The sequence below is a fragment of the Neopelma chrysocephalum genome, unplaced genomic scaffold (genome assembly GCF_003984885.1).
Source record: "Neopelma chrysocephalum unplaced genomic scaffold, ASM398488v2 Primary Assembly neopelma1_64, whole genome shotgun sequence".
In the NCBI taxonomy this organism is placed as follows: Eukaryota; Metazoa; Chordata; class Aves; order Passeriformes; family Pipridae; genus Neopelma; species Neopelma chrysocephalum.
This window is the reverse complement of record NW_020897721.1, coordinates 7650640-7671736: the sequence shown is the minus strand read 5'-3', so window position 1 is coordinate 7671736 and position 21097 is coordinate 7650640. Positions and strand designations below refer to the sequence as shown.

Genomic DNA, 21097 nt, shown 5'->3' with positions numbered 1-21097 from the left:
AATCCTTACCTTGGGCAGGATCGGGTGGGCCGAACTCCAAAGAATATCTGAGGATGAAGTTGTTATTCCACACGTAGAGCTGGTTGTCCCGGGGGTTGTAATCCACGGCGGCGATGTACTGGTACTGGTTGGGGAAGGGGATGTCCACGTGCTCGCCCCTGCTCAGCCGGGTGTTGTAGGTGTAGTCGATGGCGTTGCGGCCGGTCTCGCTCTCGTTGTCCTGGTACACGGACCTCACCACGTACAGCACCCCGCAGATCATGAAGGCGTTGGACGCCGCCCGCTTGTCGTACGTGGTCTCCCAGGTGGCCTCAAACCTCAGGGTGTAGGGGTTCAGCTGGCTGATCACGATCATCCCGTTGTTCTGCTCCGTGGCGTAAATCACCCACAGGCCGTTTTCGTCCACCGCCAGGTCAATGTCCGTCTTCCCTCCCCAGCGGTACGGAGACGTGTCGTGGTAATTGGCGTAGTTGATTATGGCCTCCCCGCTCTTAATCCTAGTCCTCAGGTCAAACTTCACTATGTTCCTGGTCCTCTCCTTGTTAAAAAAGACAGCGCCGTCGTACACCACGAAGCCGGTGCCATCCACCCGGTTGGGCAGTTTGTACGTCGTCTGCTGGCGGCCGTTCTGGAAGTCCTCCAGGGAGGCAAATTCTATCAGGGTGTCGGTGCGGTACGGGGTCCAGGGCATGAAGTAGATTTTATCTGCGGCCTGGAGAGGGTCTTTGCACCAAGCACCCGCTTTTTGCTCGGCTTCGTATAAATACGGTGAGTCCACAATTGCTTTCAACGTCCCCGGGCAAACAAAAACTAACAGTCACAGAGAGAAGTAAGACAAGAATTATGTCAAATTAAGACTGTCTCGCAATGAAAGTCAAAAAAAAGAAAAAAAAAGAAAAAAAAAGGTAGGTAAATCATAATGACTGTGTCAGGAAGAAAAAAAAATCCATTTAATTGGCACTAGATTATACCTTACGTTATAATTAATGCAATTATCACCCTTTATCATCCACTTTTCTTAAAGTTACCATGTTCTTGCTGTACCAGTATGGAAAGTGGATGGGAACTGTTTTCACTAGTACAGACCAAGGCTCAATGGCATACACAGACAGCTGAAAAGGTAGAGCTACTCTTGCGTTTTTGTTTCAGACTTTTAGTGAGTGCGGATTTAACGCTCCAGAGCTTTTAACTGGTGTGCAGGTCAGTTCAGTCCAAAAAAAAATCACATCGACTTGTTTAGAACTTTAAGAAGTGGTGAGGCTGAAAAAGGAGGGGCCTCGATTAAAAATAAAGGAACGAACCAAATCATCAGGTATATATAGAGAAAGCAATTAGGAGCCGAGAAAACAAAACACAACCAAAGCAATGAATGAAAACAGACCAGGAAACCCTGTAACCATGGCATGCTATGGAGAGGGTTCTGGAAGCCAGGCAAGATGACACTTGATTAACAAGAATTTACCCAAGGGTGAGAGAAAGAGAGGGAAAGAAAGACAAAGAGAAAGGGAGAGAAAAAAGCAAGGGAGTCTTCCCTCCAGCCCAAGTACTTCAGACACTATACCCCGCCACCTACTTTAAGCAGCCAAGTCACTTTATTGCAAACAGTCGACTTCTTATGAGGTGTACTTATGAGATCCTGCTGATTATCATAATATAAGAGTGTTGTGGGGAGGGGAAGGGAAGAGGTTAACATCCATAAGGCACATAACAAGGAGCTGGGGTTTGGACTTGTATACGTTATTTACCTTTTTGCTCCACTTCTATTTTAAGCATCGGAAGAAAAATAAAAAAGTGCAAGGAAAAAAGAAAGAAGATTAACATAAATCGACTATTAATCTAAAAGATTAAATTAGTTACAGACGCTAAATATAGGGAGAATAAGAACTGCACTATATTGGATAAAGAGAAACAGACAACAGGATAACCTAGCAGGAGAGAGATTCTACGGTTACACAAGTGAACATGGATCGATCATTCTAGTAGATTAAGGAGGCAATACAGATATGTTGGCATGTAGTTTCACTTAGTGAACCTGAATAAATAATGAATGACTTTACTAATGCATGCTATACACACTCTTTTTCTTCTAAAAATACAACGCTACCAAGTTGGGGTTTAAGTGACATATTAATTTATCATATATGTGCGAGTGCACATATACATATTGCATTAAGTAATTAGAAATACAAAATTCAGTATATTAATTACACAGGTTTGCATATGTGCTTATTAAACTCCCCCCATCTTTGTCCCAGACATCCCTCTGCTTTTCTTTCTTGTAAAGAAAGCAGCTTGCACACTTTAGCCCTCCTTAGGCTTTATTTTGTTTTCCTGAACGTTAATCTTGAGAACTTTTGCCACTTCTTAGTCTATAACTGCAAAATCAGACTAGAAGGAATAAGCAAAAACATCTAGAAAAAAGAAGCAAAAGCATAGTAAGCAAGAGGAAAAGAGAAGAAAAAAATTAACAGTTTATTAGCTCATTCAGGTATTCTCCAGCATCATCGATTAAGCCCAAACCAGCAAGGACAGCCATACTGTGTTTAAACAAACATCCATCCTGCCACCACACATGGAAGACATAAACCCAACCCAATTAACAAAGTTATATTACTATAGCAATTTTTCCCCCAGGAAGTTTTAAGGAAGTTACAGAAAGATATATATAGCTGAAGCCCAGCCAGTAAATAGCTTTTCAATAATTATTTGCAATAAAACCTATTCCATACACTCTGTGGCCTCTCAAGTGTGCTCCCTTGGTTTCATAAAATGACCTGGGAAATGACAGATGTACCAATCCGTGTAACAGCAGCTACTGATACAGCAGGGAAGTGCATCAGAACTATTTGCACAGCTCTTACATTTCCAGTATTCCAGCGTTATCCTGAAGAATGCCTTTGCATGTCACACAGAGAGTTTTGGATTTCGGTTTCATTTAAGGAAATTGCATAACATTATTTTGAGAGAATGGTATTGGCTCATCTGATCTAGTGCTTCTCCAGGAAACAATTCCATAACTTTATGGGGGAGCTGAAGGGGTTCAATATTTTCAAAATGAGCAGTAGTTTTCCTGGCTTTTTGTACGGTTACACATCTTTAGGTAAAATACTTGTTTTTCTGCAATTTGTAATTCTTGCAGTTATCCAAGTAAACAGAAGATGTACTCTGAAATGAATTCCTGGGCTTCACCATTAGTATTAATGACTTCTGCATGATTCTGTTTGTGAACTTCTATGCATGTGCTTATTCCTCACCAAAGAGCAATATTGATATTGTACCTGCTTAGAATTAGTAATAGGAAAGGGGGAAAAAGCTGGGGATAACTCAAATCATTACTGGTGTGTCTGCTCTGCAGGCACTGGGGTACAGCTGTACATTTGTCAGGGACAGATGGGCTTATTGGAATAAACAAATGCTGCAAAGTCCAATCAATACACAGAGAGAGAGAATAAAACACTTTGAAATGTTTTCTATTGAACTCCCGAGTCCAAATAGGCTTAAAATAAAAATGCACAGATGTACGAAATGGCACTTTTGATGTTCTCCCTTATAAAAGGACTGACTTCTGTTAGTCAAAGTGTCAACATATATTGTGCAGCATAAGTGAGAGAAATGTCAAGTATACTACTCTCAATTTCTTTGTAATTTAATCGATAATACTCTTATTTCAGGACAAAGCAATGCCTATAAAATTTGTCTGGCATTTTGGTGGAGATCCAACTGAGTATCTCAAAAGTTGGGGGTTTTTTTGTCTACACTTTGAGATGCAAAACAGGAAGCTTTTCATTAAGTACTTTCAAACTTAATTAAGTTTACAAAATTAAGTACTTTCAAATGAAGCAATGCAGTTCTGTATTTCTGAAGGCCAGCAACACACAGGGGAGCTCATAAACTGCATTTTGTACAAGGGTGACAGCAACTCCAGTGTGTAAGAACTCCCACCTTTCACCACAAAACCTTTTATGATTGATATTTGTCATCCCTCGTGGACTTAAAGCCACCACAATGAGACACAGCAAATTTTGCAGTCTTGCAGTAATTGAAGTTCAGAAAAAGTAAGAACCACAACTGAACTTTGGTTAGATCACTAAACTCCTCCCTTCCCAGGCCCACAAAAGCCTATCCTGCCCTCCTAAACAAGTCTCTTAAGCTGCTACTTGCAAACTTAATGATTTCAGTCATTCTGTACATTTAGATATGGAGCACTGGAACAAGTAAGGAATAAAAATTTAGATTGGAGTTTATCAGGCATCAAAAAAAGAGACTTGAAAAATAACAGGATAAGCTTTTTGGGACAGGGAAGAAAGATGGTCAACAACCAAAATGGCTACTGAAGCACAGTGTGGTTTGAAATCAAGATTTCAAAACTGATTTTAGTCTCTGGTGATCTTTTTGATGGCTGGTGGCAATGACAGGTGATGCCTCTTACAGTTCTGGAATTGGGCAGTGTCATCACTGTACATGCTGCAGTTGACAAACTCCAAAACTCAGAGACTTTGAAAGACAAGAAGCATCCAGAATCCTGAGTTACGACAGACACAGAATTACATAGTTCAAAGGGCAGGCCAGTACAGTTGACAGTAAACAAAAATAAACATTTTAAAGTTAGAGTCACTACAAGTCAGAGTACAGGGCAGGCCGCGCTGTGGCTCTGTACTTCTGAAACTGGAAAAGAAAAGGTTCCTGTAGGTAGCAATACCCAATCTGTAGAACATATCCACACTTCTCTTCCTAAAACAGCACAAAAAATCATGTTTGAACATTATTTGCATTGCACTTTTTCTCTATGAGCTAGCCTACTGGAACTGGAGACGTAACTCCTTGTCATCTGTCTGACCTCAGGGTTTGGAATCAGATGCACTGCCCCTCTCTCTGAGAATTTGGGAATGAAAACAGCGCCAAAGCAGAAGTGCTCTTGGTGGAACAAAACCGTGGTTAGATTGGGGTAAGACATCACTCCTCAAAAGTGGCACGAGAAGAACAGTTACAACAAGCCACCCGTACTACACACAGGAGGAATGGTACTAGGGATCACTGTCTGCTGGGGGCTTCCAGTCCTACAAATGGCACAGGGAAAAAAATCAGCAAGCAACCATTTCACAATGACACAGCAGGAATGAGGAAAAAACAGATGATCTGTGTTTGGCCTTTAGCAACAGTGCAGGTTCAGTGTGGTGAAGCAGCACAGAGCAGTGTTTCAGTTTCAGAAGACTAAATCTTAAAACTGTGCAGGAAACAGCACGGACAGTTTTGACATGGCTTTGCCTATGCCAGAACTCATTTCCTTCCTTTTTGGATACATACTGTCACCACAGAGCTTTTTGCATCTCAGACTTGGCCTGTTTCCTGTACCAACAGAAAATGTGACTTTGGTTAAGGATTACTGCAGATCAAGAAATACACACTTAATAATAACTCAAGGGAATGACCAGGGCACTGCTCAAATTCCATTGCAAGCACAGCTATTTCTCTGTGGAGTTACAGGACGAGGGAGAAGTCACTGCAAAGAATGACCTTACGAGAAAGCAAAACCAGTTAAAAGTGTCCAATTTGCAGAACTTTTATGAACATGCATACATATCAGTGAAAAAAAGCATTCATTACTGCAAGGAAATAAGAAGTATGTCTACAGCTACAGAACTTTGGCATTAGAAAGAATATTGTACAATATTGTAGAATATTGTAGCTATAACATCACATTCTTCTATCTCAATATGATTTCAGTATTTACTTTGTTTTCAGTGAAAAATCCTGTTCTGGCAGCTGATTTAAAGGCACAATTCCTGTTTTGTCTTTAAATTAAAACTGAACATTTCTTTCTCACTCTTTTCCCCTCTGCTTTTTAAGAACCCAGTTTGAGTAACTCGTTAATGAATTATTCACTCTGAATCTGCCTTCATTTACAAGGAAGCACAAAGTCCCCTTACAATGTCCCCCAACTGGGTCATTTGCCCCTGAGTGTCAGTGCTGGGTCTGCCGTGCACCCAAAGCCACCACAGCAGCAGGTAGCCTTTCAAGCAGATCATGATTAAAATTGAAGTCAATTCCTGCTTTACAAGTCTGTGAGCCAAGCCAATTTGTCAGCAACTGGTAGCGGGCAAAAGTACAAATTCCTATCTGGCCTATTGAATAGCTAATTTGAGTTTGTTTTCTGGAAAAACAGTAGCCTTAAAAGCCAAACACTTAAGAACACAGACAGACACTTGGCCAGCATCACACCATGGCTTCCTTCCACACTTTGTGGAGCTAATTGGAGCCCCAGCCTGCGAGTGCTTTGCATGCATAATGGCTCTGTGGGCCAGGAACATATGCTGCTTTTCCAGGGAACAGCACTCCAGCTTCAACTGGGACGGCCAGAGGAAGTGAGCAAGAATAAAAAGATTATACTTACTGTAAGGAACACATTCATACTGAACTTCTAGATATTTGTATGTTCCAGGACAAGGATCAGGAAACACATCTGACCCAGTAACTACTATACACTGTGTTCGGTTGTTGCACCTGTAATGGGAAAAGAAAGCGAGCTAATTAATTTAAAATTACATTTAATTTGCAAGTTCATACTCAAGTACCGCATTCAGTGCTAACTCTCTTCACACTTGGGCAATCCAATCCATAAGACAACAAAGTTAATTACTACTAATTAGTCAAAGTCCAAAAAAAGGCTTCAAGACAATATTTTAGCTCATGCTTTATACTTTTAAATTTGGACATCAGTGTTATCTTAAATGTCCCCACTGTAGAGACAGCTGTATCAAGTATATACTGATTTGATACTACTGCTCAATAAAATGAAAACAAAATGTAAAGATCATATAATTAAAAAATGTGCAATTCTGAATAATGTATAATAACACCAATGACTAATTCCTTCCATCTTTAGAGACATACATACTGCTGAATGGTTTTACATCTCAGAGATTTTTTTTTTGTTGTGATTCAAGGAAATTATTTTGGTTGGAATAGTTAATGTAGACAAAGAACATTAGCATTTTCATTTAAATTATTTTAGGAGCTACTGGTGGGCTCTTGTTAGGCTACAGGAAGAGGTAAAGACTGACCATCTGAGGAAATAAGAAAATAGTTAAAAAGAACTGCAAGAAAATTAATTAAAATGTATTTTAGAGGAGACTAAGTACTGAAACACATAAATGATTTGCTTACCAAGGAAAGCAAAGGCATTCTGATACAAAAAAGAACTTTATTACAATGCCTCTAACCATGTGGATCTACTGCACATTTTTGAAGGTATTTATAATAATAATAATAATAATAATAATAATAATAATAATAATAATAATAATAATAATAATAATATTTTAGACTACTATTAATTTTTCCAGAATAAAAAATATCCAAACAAATACTAGCTTGGAAGTTAAAGGAGAACAAACAATCACCTAACCCTGAAGAGATGGTCAAAATGTAATACAAAAAAATAGTCACAAGGAAGTGAAGAAAAAAAGGAGAAGGTCAGGGAGTTTGGTGACTAAAAGAAAAAGAGCTTGGCTGATCTTCTCAGGGGTTAGTTCTGTTTGTCAGCAAACTGAATAACAGAAGTTTGAACTTAAGTAATAGAGCAGCCTTTGACTCCAGCTGTACATCAACTTCTCTGCTGCTTCCCACATTCCCTGAGTGCCACAGCCAGGCTCAGATCATCTGTCTGGTATCAATGGCTTTCCACAGCTGGACAGTGCCAACAGGTATTGGAATAATTCATGCTACCTTATAAAAGGTAGAGCAAGCACATCTGAAGAACTCTTAATATAAATCACCCCCCTTTTCCCACAGTGATCAGCCCAGAGCTGGGCAGGACATGCTGGGCCTCTGCTGAGTGAACTGGGGAACAAAACTCTTCTGACTCCATCAGCTAATTCTCCTTTTTCCTTTTTCTTCTTTATTTTAAGCTACTTATTTCCAGCAGCATAAGGCTCAACCCTAATTGCAGAACTAACTGGAACTAGTCAGGGATTTCTGTACTTATGCACAACCGTGGACAAAGATAGATGGTGAGGAGTTCACCTGCACATGTGCTGTGGAGATGGAGAAGGCAATAGGGTCTCCAAAATCACAGGTCTCTCTGTAACATCCCTGATACAGGGTTTTTTATGCCCCACACCTCAGGCAGACTGAGGAGTATAACCTCAGATGTAAGATTTTGTAATAAATTTCTTTTAATTTCCTTGTGTTTCTTCAGTGAAAACCCCACGCCGAGACCCAAATAATTCCTACAAGGAGGAATTCTCCTAGTGCATCATTCAGGGTGATGGTTTCCATGAGTGTATGCTGGGAGGAACTGCTTGAGAAGGTCATACTAATGAAGGGCATACTTCACACATACAACTCTTGTTGCCCTGTGAAAAGTTGTCTTCTTCTGTTTCATTTTCCCCCAGTGAAAGGCTCATAATGTTGCCATCAGCCAAAAAAATGAGAAGAACTTCATGCTAGCTTTTATCAAAAGGATGTGTAATAATTATTCAAAAGAAAATTCAGATTTTTTTTCTTTGTACAGTAACTGTCAGCGTCAAACTTCAGGCACTGAGTGGTGTTTACAGGAAGTTGTTGACACTCTAAAAACTTTTGACTATTTCTTTATAGAGGATTTCACCTGCTGTGCATGTGGTCACCTTTAGCTCCCCTTTGGCCAAAGGAGACCCCAATTCCAAAACAAGGAGCTTTGCCCACTGCTGCAGGACACAGCAGTGCTACCACATACACCAGCACCTCCCCAAGAAGGGCAATTACTTGAACAGCTAATTGAATTTAGTATTTCTGCTTTAAGTTGTAGTTTTTCACGTTCAAATCACTGATTTCTCTGCATTGTTGGTTGCATTTTGCAAGACCTGAGTAACTTTCACATAGGGTTCTAATTTTCGAGCACTTCTAAGATTTCAAGTTAAAGACATTTGATTAGGATATTCACATTTTAAAAAGTCGACATTCAGGTCACTGTTACATAGTTTAGAGGTCACATTTCTATCAGAGTGAGACATTCAAGAAAAACCAAGAAGAGGATATTGCACCTTAGAGCCCTCAATAGGGTGACCCATTTTCATGCCTTTTTGTAATGGGCAAACACCTTCTCTGCCACTGGATTCTCCAAAAAGAAGACTATAGTGGAAATAAAGTTCCTGGCAATTTGCAGAATTGGCCTAGACACCATCAGGAAAAAAAATAAACCCAAACCTCAAAAACCTTAACTGGCAAATAACTTGAAGTCCCTCATTCATTTCAACCAAAGTTATTTTTTCTGCATAATATACTGACAGTTTGGTCCATCTACTCAAGCTCTTTTAGAATTGTTCCAATGAAGGCATGATACAAACCAGCTGTGATTTCTGCAAATTTAAGATGTCAAAATCAGAAATATTTTGGTGTTTCAGTTTGTGATCTGGTGTTTCAGTTTGTGATCCAGTGTTTAATTTTTCTGCAGGTTTAAATACCATTTAAGTGTTCTGCAACCTACACAACATCATACTTCCCCAGCATATGTAAAAATACACACATTCTCAGGTTTTTATGAACAATCTTAAAATTCATATGATCTCACACTGAGAAATGTCTTCGTGTTTAAGACATTCACAATATTCACAAAGATTTATGATACAATGACTTTGTCATTTACAAGGAAATAAAGGAGATCTGCAAAGAACTCTATATGAACTCAAGAACAGTTGATTTAGGCAAGGTAATACATGAATTAAATTTGAAACCCTAGTTAGGAAAAGACTAACTGAAGTAGTAAAAGAATTCAGGTTCCTGTGCTAGCAGCAACAAGAGTTCTGCAAGGGGAAATGTAGGAATTACCACTATTTTCATGAATGCAAGAAGCAATTGTGGACTCTGACACTCGTTTCTTCTGTATTTTAGTATGAATGAAAAAAGGTTACATCTTCATAATGCAGATGCATCACTTAGAGTAATCTAAAAATCAAATGGAGTGTTTAATTAACAGTTGCAGTATAATGTCTGAACTCCTTTCACCTCAGGAAGGAGACTGTGCAAATGAGGAATGGCCCCTTCACATTTCAGATGAATAAAGAAAGGAAAAGGAAAGCAGCTCCAGCAGGGCTGGTATTAAGTGCCTCCTGCTCATGGTGTAGCCATGTCCCTGCTGCATCCACCCTCCTTGCTCAGCATCAGGGAGACCTGTATTTTCCATGATAATTTGTTTGCATTTCAACTCTAATCTCGGCTGGTACAATTCCCAACAAATTGCTTTTGCCCTTTTTTTTTTATTATTATTATTATCTTATGTTTATTATTGCACTTTTCCACGTGCAGTGCACGGAGATGAGATTCCATGTGCAATCCATTGTGTGAGGTGTTTTAATCAATAATCTCGTTCTGCTGATTAAGCAGGGGCTCCTGTTTTGGCAAGATAACATTAGTTTCTCCTGTCATGCTCCAAAAGCTATTGGGAATCTTCAGCAGATCATTAGATATGCTACAATAAAGCTTTGGTACATTCTCTTTTCTTTCTTAAATTACTTCTTCACTGTCCTATCGTTCCTCGTCACTGCTGGCACTGCATTATTATTACAGCTCCCCTGAAACTTGCACTAGAGCTGTGTCTGCAGGCCATGGGATGCCATTTTTAATTGCAGCTTCTGCTCGAAAATATAAATTAAGAAAATTTCATTATCTCCTGCCAAGGGCCATTATTCACCATTGTTCTAAGGGAGATTAAAAACACACAATCTATGGACTTGAACAAATACTCCAGCACTGAAATGGGAAGCACAGTGTATCGTGACCAGAGCAGAGAGGGAAGCACTGGAATCTCAACAGCAGCCTCTGGAAAGGCACTGGCATGACATGGATCACACCAACTGAGTGAAGGAAGGGGGCACCTTTATGGGCAACTCACATCTGTCACAGAAAGGGACATACAGATGCTTTACAAGTGGTTCCTGCAGTCTGCAAAAATAAAGTATGTGTGAAATAATGTCCACATTGCAATTCATCCTTCTAATGCTTTTGCTTTGCATATTAACTTTGACAAATATAGTAATATAAAAGAACAGGATATGGATTAATGTCTAGCCAGAAAAGAACTATCAAAATAATTTTGGGTATTCCTGCATTCCTCATTTCCATGAATGCAGAGTTTCATTAAATAGGTTAAAATGCAAACACAGAAAACATCATGTGTACTTCACTATAAAAACCCAAAATACAGTATAAAACCACATCTAACAGATCAAATTCATTTTCAATAACATTGTCGATACATTAAAAAAAAATCTATCTTGGTATGTTTTGAAACTTTCAAGTGGGATCTGACAATATTTCTCTTCCAGCATATTGATTAAACACTTAAAAGCCAGCACGTGGCACGTTCCTGCACATCGCCTGCAGCACCTGCTCAAACACCACCAGAGGCACAAAAACTCACCACACACTCCATATGCTCCTCTTGTTCCTCACTCACCCTGGTGAGCTCCAGTCTGAGCAAAAGGATACGGGAATGTGGGATGAATACACTTGATATATTGACTCAAACTGAAAAATTCCTCAACTCTTTACCCAGAGTCAGTAGGTGTCTTTACAGGTGTGTTCCTACTGGGCTACAATGCCACGGGAGGTGTGCTTTCCATAGAACCAGAGAATCAGCTGGGTTGGAAGGGACCTCCGAGATCATCAAGTCCAACCCTTGATCCAACCCCGCTGTGGTTCCCAGCCCATGGCACTGATGCCACATCCAGTCTCAGCTTAAAAACCTCCAGGGATGGAGAATCCACCACTTCCCTGGGCAGCCCATTCCAATGACTGAGCACCCTCTCTGGAAAGAAATTCTTTCTAATCTCCAACCTAAACCTCCCCTGGCACAGCTGCAGACCCTGAGCCCTCTTGTCTTGCTGAGAGTTGCCTGGGAAAAGAGACCAACCCCCACCTGGCTCCCCCCTCCTGTCAGGGAGTTGCAGAGAGTGAGGAGGTCTCCCCTGAGCCTCCTCTTCTCCAGGCTGAACAGCCCCAGCTCCCTCAGCCTCTCCTCATGGGAATTGTGCTCCAGTCCCTTCCCCAGCCTCGTTGCTCTCCTCTGGACCTGCTCCAGGACCTCAATGTCCTTCCTGAGCTGAGGGCCCAGAGCTGGACACAGCACTCCAGGGGTGGCCTCACCAGCGCTGAGTCCAGGGCAAGAATCACTTCCCTGGACCTGTTGGCCACACTGTTCCTGATCCAGGCCAGGATCCATTGGCCTTCTTGGCCACCTGGGCACACTCTGGCTCATGTTCAGCTTCCTGTCCATCCACACTCCCAGGTCCCTTCCTGCCTGGCTGCTTTTGTTTGCATCTCCACTAAACCTCCACTCCAGTCACCAAACTCGCAGTTACCTGGGTATGAAGATGTCAGATATTACTTCAACGTTATGTTTTTTTAATCTGGTCTCGGAAAGTATGTACAAAACTCACATATAAAACAGCCAGAGAACAGAGATTCTATTTTAGGGGTGTTCAGATAAAATTACTTAAAGGAACGTACTTAAATTCTGAGTTTCATGTTCACCTCACAAGCAATACATGATTACATACTGAAACCTAATGAGTTAGCAATTAAGGCCTGAAAAAAAAAGAGCTGCTAAGAAAACCCAGCCTTCCTGTAAAGCCTGGATTTGAAGCAGCATTGACCAGCCACCACTGCCACTTCCAGAGTGCCCAGCAACGGGCACAAACATGGCACAACCCTTCCCATGCAGGAACAGCGAGTGCACGAGTCCCTACAGAGCCAGGCTTCCTTCAAGAGGGACATATAATCATCAAACTGGCCTTTCAAAAGCCCAGGAAACCTCACTGACAACGTTGCTTACCCTTGTGGAAGATTTTCTAAAAATTATTTTCAAGTTAGAATCCCCAAAACTATTACAGGGGAACGAGAATGCAAAGAGAACAGAGTAGCAATTTTACCCAGCAAAAACAGAAACCAGATTTAGTGTGCTGTGGTTGGGAGTTTTCATAATCCAAGGGAAAAAAGGGAGATACACGAGCAGGTATGATAGTGGAATTTGGCCATAAGAGATGTGTCTAGATACTGGCAACCCTCCTGTGAGCACTAAAGCAGTGAGGCATGGCTTGAAAATTCACAAACCAGCCCTGGGATTTCTACAACATGACCATTACAGCAATAAACCTGGTGGGTTTAGATAAAAAACATTTGAGGGGGGGAGAGGGAAAATTTTTTCAGGTTTTCTTTTATATTTTATTTTTAAATATAATATTGAAGATTTGTTGATTCTTCCTAATTACCGAGTAAACATACATAAGAAAGCAAAATAATGTATAATTAATATTGTAGAAGGTGCAGCATAGCATCGTTTCTGTTTGCCCAATAAAAATGCAATAATATTTAACTGTGCTTTCTCTGTAAAATGTAATCTTGTGGGAGTTTAAGGGTACACATTAAGCATAAAAACTCCAAATAGACAATAAAACAGCATAAAATATGCAACTCCCACAGGCCTTTTCTTAGGATTACCCAGACTGATCCACTGTCAATGAAATGTGTATCAGACTTGTATGGCAAAGTAATTTGGCAGTATTTCTTGCTTTCAACCTCTTCTTACAACTTTAATACATTTAGTTATGACCCATTTGCCTTTTAGTATTCATGTCTCTAAGTTCAAAGCAGTCACTATTAAAATGATGAATCTTCTCACATCCAAAATAGTTTTTTTCTTGTCACAATTCATCCTTGTTCTAGCACTTTGTTTATTGGTGTAAATGCTATTATTACGGGGTTATCATTAACCAGAAACTGGAGCATCAGATAAAACAGGGAAAGAAAAAAAAAGCAAAAGGAAATGTGGATTCCAGTGGAATAGTTAAGTTGGTGTATTTTAAGCGCTTTTATAATCCCATCTTTCTATCCCCACTACTTTCTACCACACACATGAAAGGCCTACTAGAGCAAGCAGAGCTTGTGAGGAGGTGGCTGTAAATCAAGGACAGCCAAAGCAGATATGAAGGATGCAACGAGGTGTGCAAAGTACAGGGAACAATCTCCTGGAGAGGGTGGAGAGGGGACAAACCCAAACCCCGGAACAGCACGGAGCAGAGCAGACCTGCTTTTTACAGAAAATGCTCCTAGTGCAACCCTGCCTGAGGAACAAGGAGTGGAAATAACAGTGATTTTCACAACCTTGTCACTTTATTTACGTGCAGGCACACTCGCAGGGGGATTACAGGCAGTGGATGTCTCAGCACACCAACTAAGCCAAGCGGATCCGCACTGCTGAAAAGTAATCAGCTCAGAAGATCCAATTAAACCTTTCACCATTTAGACAAAATAAATAGCCTGCAGCTATGCTTATTTACTAATGAAAACTTTAGTGGTGCAGCACCGTCCTATCCGAGCAATTTGCACAGATTATTCACACTGGGTGAGCACAAGTGCAGCAGCATCACGCCCTGTGTGTCTGAGCAGGTTCCAGGGGAGGAACGAGAGGCTGTGCAATAAACCCAGAGCTTTACAGGGGCATCCACTCCTGAGGCACAGTGCTACAGCAGAGCTGCACAAAATCCAGGGCAAAATCCCGCAGCACAGTGTCTGATCCTCAGGAATAACACTGCAACAGACTTGCAGGAGAAGAGACTATCAGGTAGGGAGTACGAGATAAGAGTAAAAAGCCTTTAAAATTCTTTTTTTTGCAGCACTGTTGATCTTTTTTATCCATGGCTTGGCATGCAGCATATTCATAATGTGGTTAAAAGTTATGCAACTTAAGGCAGCTTCTGAGTCACTACTAAATGAGTAACTCGAAGAATTACAATATTGAAAATATTGGAAATACGTAGATTTAGCCTTCATGTTAATTTGCACAGATCTGAAATACATTTTTAACAATCACCCACTTTAATTACTAAAATAAAGCATTTTAAATGACAGGTATGACTTGTTACTGAAGCCTTGGAGAGTCTCAATGCCCACATCAGACTCCAGGCCTGTGCAAATGCAAGTTCAGCTTGAGTCACTCTGGGTCTCCTGAGTTCAACACACCTCTTCTGCTCACAGAACTGCATATTCAACACAGAACTGCACACTCAACATCAAACTATCTTGCCTCTAATAGGAAATTAAGACTTGGTCATTTGCAGAATTGGCCACTGAGACAACTGGGTTCCACAGGGTCCTTTGGTTTCCCTGTGCAGTGGACAGGACGAGGACAATTTCAAATGGGGTGTGCAGTGGGGGCAACCCTAACTCAACTTTAACACATGCATTCACCTTGAATAATTAAAAATACTATAGCCTGTATCAATTAGGAGAAATTATTGATAAAAATGTTCACCCATTGCAGTTTGCAGATGGAAAATGATCATATTTTTAACCAGGGAAATGGGAAATCGCCGTGGGATGCCCTGCTTAGATTAAATTAGCAAGATCTTGTTATCAGACCATATAAAAGATACACCATAATAAGACGTGACCTTGCAGAACCTTGGAGCCAATCTGACTTTTTTCCCCCTGTAACCCTTCCTAATTATCTGCAAAGTTACAGACCCTTTTGTGGCAGGTTATTTTTCTGTGAATAGTGAGGGGTTTTGGGCTTTTAAATATTTAATTAGTCTTCTGATATGAGAATTGTTGCACATGCCAACTGCTTCGACTTTCAAACTGTGTTCATCCTAATTATGTTCAGATTTAGATTGGTCATCCCAAACCTCTCACTCTTGTAATTATTTACTCCTTGAAGATCATTCAGCAGAGAAATATTTTTCACCCTTATGGCTTTTCCTTTCCACAAATGGCTTTTCTGGTCCGTTAATTACCCACTCAGAGGATTAGAGTTTGTAATAATGCAGGAGATCCTGCATGTAAGATGAATTTTACAGGGTGAAAAAGAATAAATTGTTTTTTGTAAACTTGCCTTGGGGAATACCCCCCCTTTCTGGATTATAATTTTCATGGACAGAGGCCATGTGCCCATCCCTGCACATCCACCAACCCCACAGGGCCACGGAGTGACTCATTTGTGCAGCCCAACAGAACCCAGAGCAGAACTCTGAGCAAGAGGCAAGAGACAACGTGGTTATTTTAGGAGATTTATCAGAGTGCAATCTGCTGGCAATAAGGTACAGTCCTTTTTCTCATCATTTTTAATGCAGATTTCATGGCCTTAAAGTTACGTATGTTTAACTGATAACTAATAATAAAATTACAACTTTTCTCATTTCATCTGCTGATTTTTTCCAGAAGTGCTGTCCCTTGGTAGATCTTTAATCAACTCTGTAACAGTGGTGTCATTTCCTATTAAAATGTGCCTGAGAGTCCTCACTACAAGTACTTTCTTTTCTTCTGAGAGGAATGCTTGTCACAAAAGCACTGTTATTCATTACCCACAGCCATGTCTGGATCTAATTATCATCTGGAAAGCTTGCAGGGCTTCCAGGTACAGGACTTCCCCTGCAAAAGTATCCTGTTCTGACTTGGAAAGCACAATCCCACTTTCTTCTTTGCAATTTGAAGGTAAGGGATTAAGTTACTGGTGTGAGATGTGTTTAGGGGACTCCTTCCATTCCCTTGTTTCCACATCTGCAAAAATCCTGCCTGTGCTGCAGCTGCTTTTTACCCAAGTCCAGCAGATTCACCACCGTAAAACACAGATCAGAAAACTCGCTGGCTCGACTCCGTCAAGGCACAGATAATCTTTAATTGTGTCAAAAATATTCATGATCTAATCCTTTTATCAAACTGCCTGCCACTGGAGGAGTCTCATGTGCCTGCACAATTAAAAACCGCATGTCAGCCCCACATAACACTGTGTTCCATTTGATGCAAATCCTTCCCTATTGAAATAAGCACTGGGCTGACAGCAGGAAGTGGCTGATAAGAAAAGCAACAAGGCATTGCTGATGGCATTCATGATAACTGAGCTCTAACTCATATGTGTTCTGTCTACAGCACGTTACCCAAAGTGCTCCTGTTTTAAGTGCAACTCCAGGAGGTGTTCTTTGGCTGTTTCTCTGTCACAAAGGCAGCAAAATTATCCAAGAAAGCTAAATACACAAAGTAAATTATGTTTTTCATACCCACCAGTGATGCTGGCACCACAATAATATACTGAGAGTAATATCACTGCTGCTGCATCCTAGATGAGAAAACACCTACAGCTTCATGAGAGTAACAGTACAGCTGAGCTCAATGCTGCTAAGAAATTCTGTAAACAGGGAAAGATTATGGGTTCAGAACTGTCACTTTATTGCTACACTTACAACTCAGCCTAAATGAAAATACTTAATAGACAGAGCACAAACTCTTGAGTTATGGTGAAGCAACTACTTTACAGTGCTGCAAAAAGGTGTGTATTAAATACAATTCCAAACTGCTCCTTCATCATATACATATATATATCACAAGAAGCAAGGTAAGGTTTAAGATCACAGATTACAACTAAGAAAGGAATTTAGATACCTTTGCACCTACAACAGCAAAATACAGATCCTGCCAGATGAAACATTATACAGCCTGGTGTCATTAGGGAGGTTTGTCCAAGGTGTTTGAACTGCATGACTTTGGCCAGGACAGCTTGCCCAATGAAATGAGTTTGCTGCCTCATTTCTTTTCTTTTTTTTCTTTCTGCTTTGCATGTGTATGTGTGTGTGTGTGTGTGTGTTTATGTATGTATGTGTATGGGTATGTGTGTGTTGGTGTGTGTTGTGCACGTATGGACTAGAAGATATTGAAATGCAAAGGTTCCTACAGCTGATGTATTATTGGGCAAACCAGAAAAAAAAAAGCTCTCCATAGTAAATTTGTAGTAGAGCTTCTGTGCTGCAAGGGTATTATAAAGCAGGTTTGACATGGAAAAAAAACTCCTTGTGGTAAGAACCTTTCCTTCCCATTGATGTGCCTACAGAGGGCTAAAAATATCCTGAACACCCAGCGTTCGGTCTGTGTAACACTCCTAAGACTGCATTAACTTCATTGCAGTAACTTGTTTTATAGGCTCAGTTCATCATGACCTATAAAATGCTAAGCTGAAGTGCTTTAAATATCTGCTCCCCCCGTGTGCAAGGCTGGCAGTACGAGGCACTGTGCTGTGAAGCGGCAAAGGCAGCGCCGTGCCGGGGAGGTGGCACGCACTCCTCTGTCACTGAGATAAACAGGGCCAGCAGCTCAATAATGGATGAGACAGGCAGCCAATCTGCAGAGAAAACAGCAATTCCACCTCAATCCTGCCTTTGGTTTCATTTTGCCGCTGTGACGGTGGTTTTCGAGATTGCTCCTTAAAAAAAAAAACCCACGAGCTGAGCACCACACTAAACCAAGGGGCACACATCACACATGCAAACCCCTTCCATTCACAGTTATCACAGCAAAGGAAAAAAAATAAAGGCCTCTTTTATTTGTTGCAGTAGTACTTTTGCTAATTATTGTTCTGATATACGAAGAAGGTAAAATGCGAAGAGGGAAATTATCTGTGTTTTTCAGAAATCATGGCCCATTTATTAAGCAATTAGATTGCAATTTTACTATTAGAGAGAGAAAAAAAAGAAATGGTGTAAAATACCTCTATTGATTGTATCTTTGATCCTTAAACTCTTCCTTTTTAGCAACCTCATTAATGTCAAAATGCCATGAATATGGCCACCCCTTTTTAGACTGTATACCCTGGGCACAGGCAGAATCTATGGGATTCAATAAAGAAGATTTTTCCTGTTGAATTCAACTAAAAGCTTAATTGAGCCACAAAGGTCAGAAGGTTCTTTTTATTTTAAGTAGGAGATTATTCTGTGGCAGAAGGAAAATTACAGAATATGAGATCTGCTCATTTCTATACTAGTTTTTCATTTTTAAACCCACGTTACTCTTTTACTCCTTTCCTCTGAATTAAACATCTTCACTGTAATAATCTTTAAATTCCATTTCATTTGTGTTACTAATGAAAACTTTACACTTTCATGGCTACTGCTGACTTTCAACGCTGAAAAGGACTCATAATTTACTTACATCTATTTAATTCGTATTAATCTGTCCTAATTTATGATCTATACCCCGCTCTGCCCATCTTCATGTACCTTTTCCATGTCAGTTCTGTTTACTAAGTGATATTCAACAGATTTCCTATAGTGCAATGAACCTTAACAGGCAGCTTTTAATTGCCTGGCATAGGAAACCACATCACTATTAATTCCACAGCAACAGTATAAAATAAAACTATTGCTTCTCAGACTCCAGAGCAATTAGACCTCTCGGCTATTTGGCTAACTCTGCTTCATGATACCCAGTGCAGTTAATTATATTTTTTGATGTTAATAGTCTCTGTCAGTTTCAAGCATAACTCCTCTTTGATGAATATTTAAATTATATTTGAATAAAAAAAATAATCTTGGTTACATTTCATATTCAGCAGTCATCACAGCTGAATAAAGGTCTCCTCAGCAAGGCCTGAGATAAATGGCTATATGAACACATGTATAAAGTCCTAAATCAACTTATCAGATAATGTAGCTGTTTTGGCTAAGTATTATAGAGAATATACAGGGGTTGGAGGAATTAACAGGCTTCAACTATTACATTATTATTCTATATGAACTAAATTTGGCACAGCAACATATAAGTAAATCATAATTTTTCAATAATAGAGTTCTGAGTGCAACTGAACCAGGAACTTACATTGCCTAGACTAGAAGTATGAAAACTATGCAAAATTCACACAAGCTCATCCAAGAGGACACACCATTCAACTGAGAGGTGCTGAAGGTTCAGCAATGTTGTCTCAGCCAAGTTATCAAACGTTAGCAAATTACCAAGACAGGTAATTACAGACCCAAAACACAGAGCACATGATTAACTGTGGGCTAACCAGTGTGCACACCTGGCAGAGCCCATTTCAGCAAGCACAAAGAGCCCACGTGAAAATCACAGCCTGATGTATTTTATATGATGCTCAAATAGACAAGCAACAGCACATAATATTTAAAATTTTATGTATACATATGTATAGTCACATTTATTTTCACCCCTGAATAGCAAGGCAAGGCTGATGAGTATGTATAGATGATCCTCCAGATAAGATATATGCTGACTTAAGAAGAATTTGATGGTGGTTTTGCTAAAATAAAGGAAGAGAACAGCTTGAATGTAAGACATGAAAACACTATATAGAATATCAAGCTACACCCTAGTAAAATAATGAATCCCATCTTTCCTGAAGTAAGCTAAATCTAAATTTTAAATGTCATTAGTTGGTATGAATGATCCTTTTGTTGTTTCCTTTGTAGCTTGTCCAATGTCATGACTACATCCACATGCCTGTGTGTTATGTGCTTGCACATGTGCAATGGAATTCCTTCTGCAGAAAATTAAAATAGAACGTGCTGCAAAAAGATGATCAAGTACCACTGACAGCTATTTCCCCTCACCTGACTGCTCAGAACCCCATAATATGAGGATTTGTATTTAATTTACTAAGTAATGCCGTGATAGAACAACCCCATTAATAAAACCCCCTATTTTTAATGAGTAAGACTAGACCTACTACTTTCATATTAAGAATTAATGACAGTGAAAATGCCTGATAAGGTTCTTCTCAGTCACGGGTATTCCTGTTTTCTGTGGTGCTTCACGAAAATTCCAGGCTCTGTGATTATGCCTTGTTCATGAAAACAGGCTACACGTATTTCTGCTTTTTTCTTTATATTTGAGTCATAACAAAGTCTTGTGACTAACACATAGAAAACAAAACAAAACAAAACAGAAATCAATCTGGCCATGGCTCAGTATTGTGAAAAGCTCAGTTTCAAAATAAAGAGCATTTTAAGCTTCTGCTGCATCTAAATACAGGGCTGGCTGCTGTACTAAACCCTGTGTCTGTTCCAGATTAGAAGTCTTCATTTTAAAAGAATGCTTATAAAAAGCTATCTAATGTTGATAATCTCGTATGGTAAATGTTTTGTGAAGCAGTTGTCAGGCAGCTGGAACACAAAGCACTGGCACACCAAAGCACAGGAAGGACCTGGTACGTGAGATCAGCATCACTGGCACAGAGTGTACCCCATCCACTGCAGCCTGGGCTACCCTGGCATCAGCACTGGGATCCCCCTGACACAGAAAGAACAGACATGCCAGCTCCTCATCACCAGAAAGCACAAAA

The 21097-nt window shown here is 40.1% G+C and overlaps 1 protein-coding gene across 22 annotated transcripts in view; it reads right to left on the bottom strand.

Annotated features, from left to right (window-relative positions):
• Window positions 1–21097, bottom strand: part of ADGRL2 (adhesion G protein-coupled receptor L2) — a 371310-nt gene that overhangs the window by 45527 nt on the left and 304686 nt on the right. For 17 of the 22 annotated variants that reach the window (XM_027683320.1, XM_027683316.1, XM_027683326.1 and 14 more), the window contains 3 exons: window positions 6392–6501; window positions 1746–1760; window positions 10–810 (listed from right to left, as the gene is read on the bottom strand). In XM_027683320.1, coding sequence (XP_027539121.1) covers window positions 10–810; window positions 1746–1760; window positions 6392–6501 — 926 coding nt within the window. The remainder of the gene's footprint in view (window positions 1–9; window positions 811–1745; window positions 1761–6391; window positions 6502–21097) is intronic. The other 5 variants (XM_027683317.1, XM_027683323.1, XM_027683331.1 and 2 more) reach the window with 1 other exon arrangement.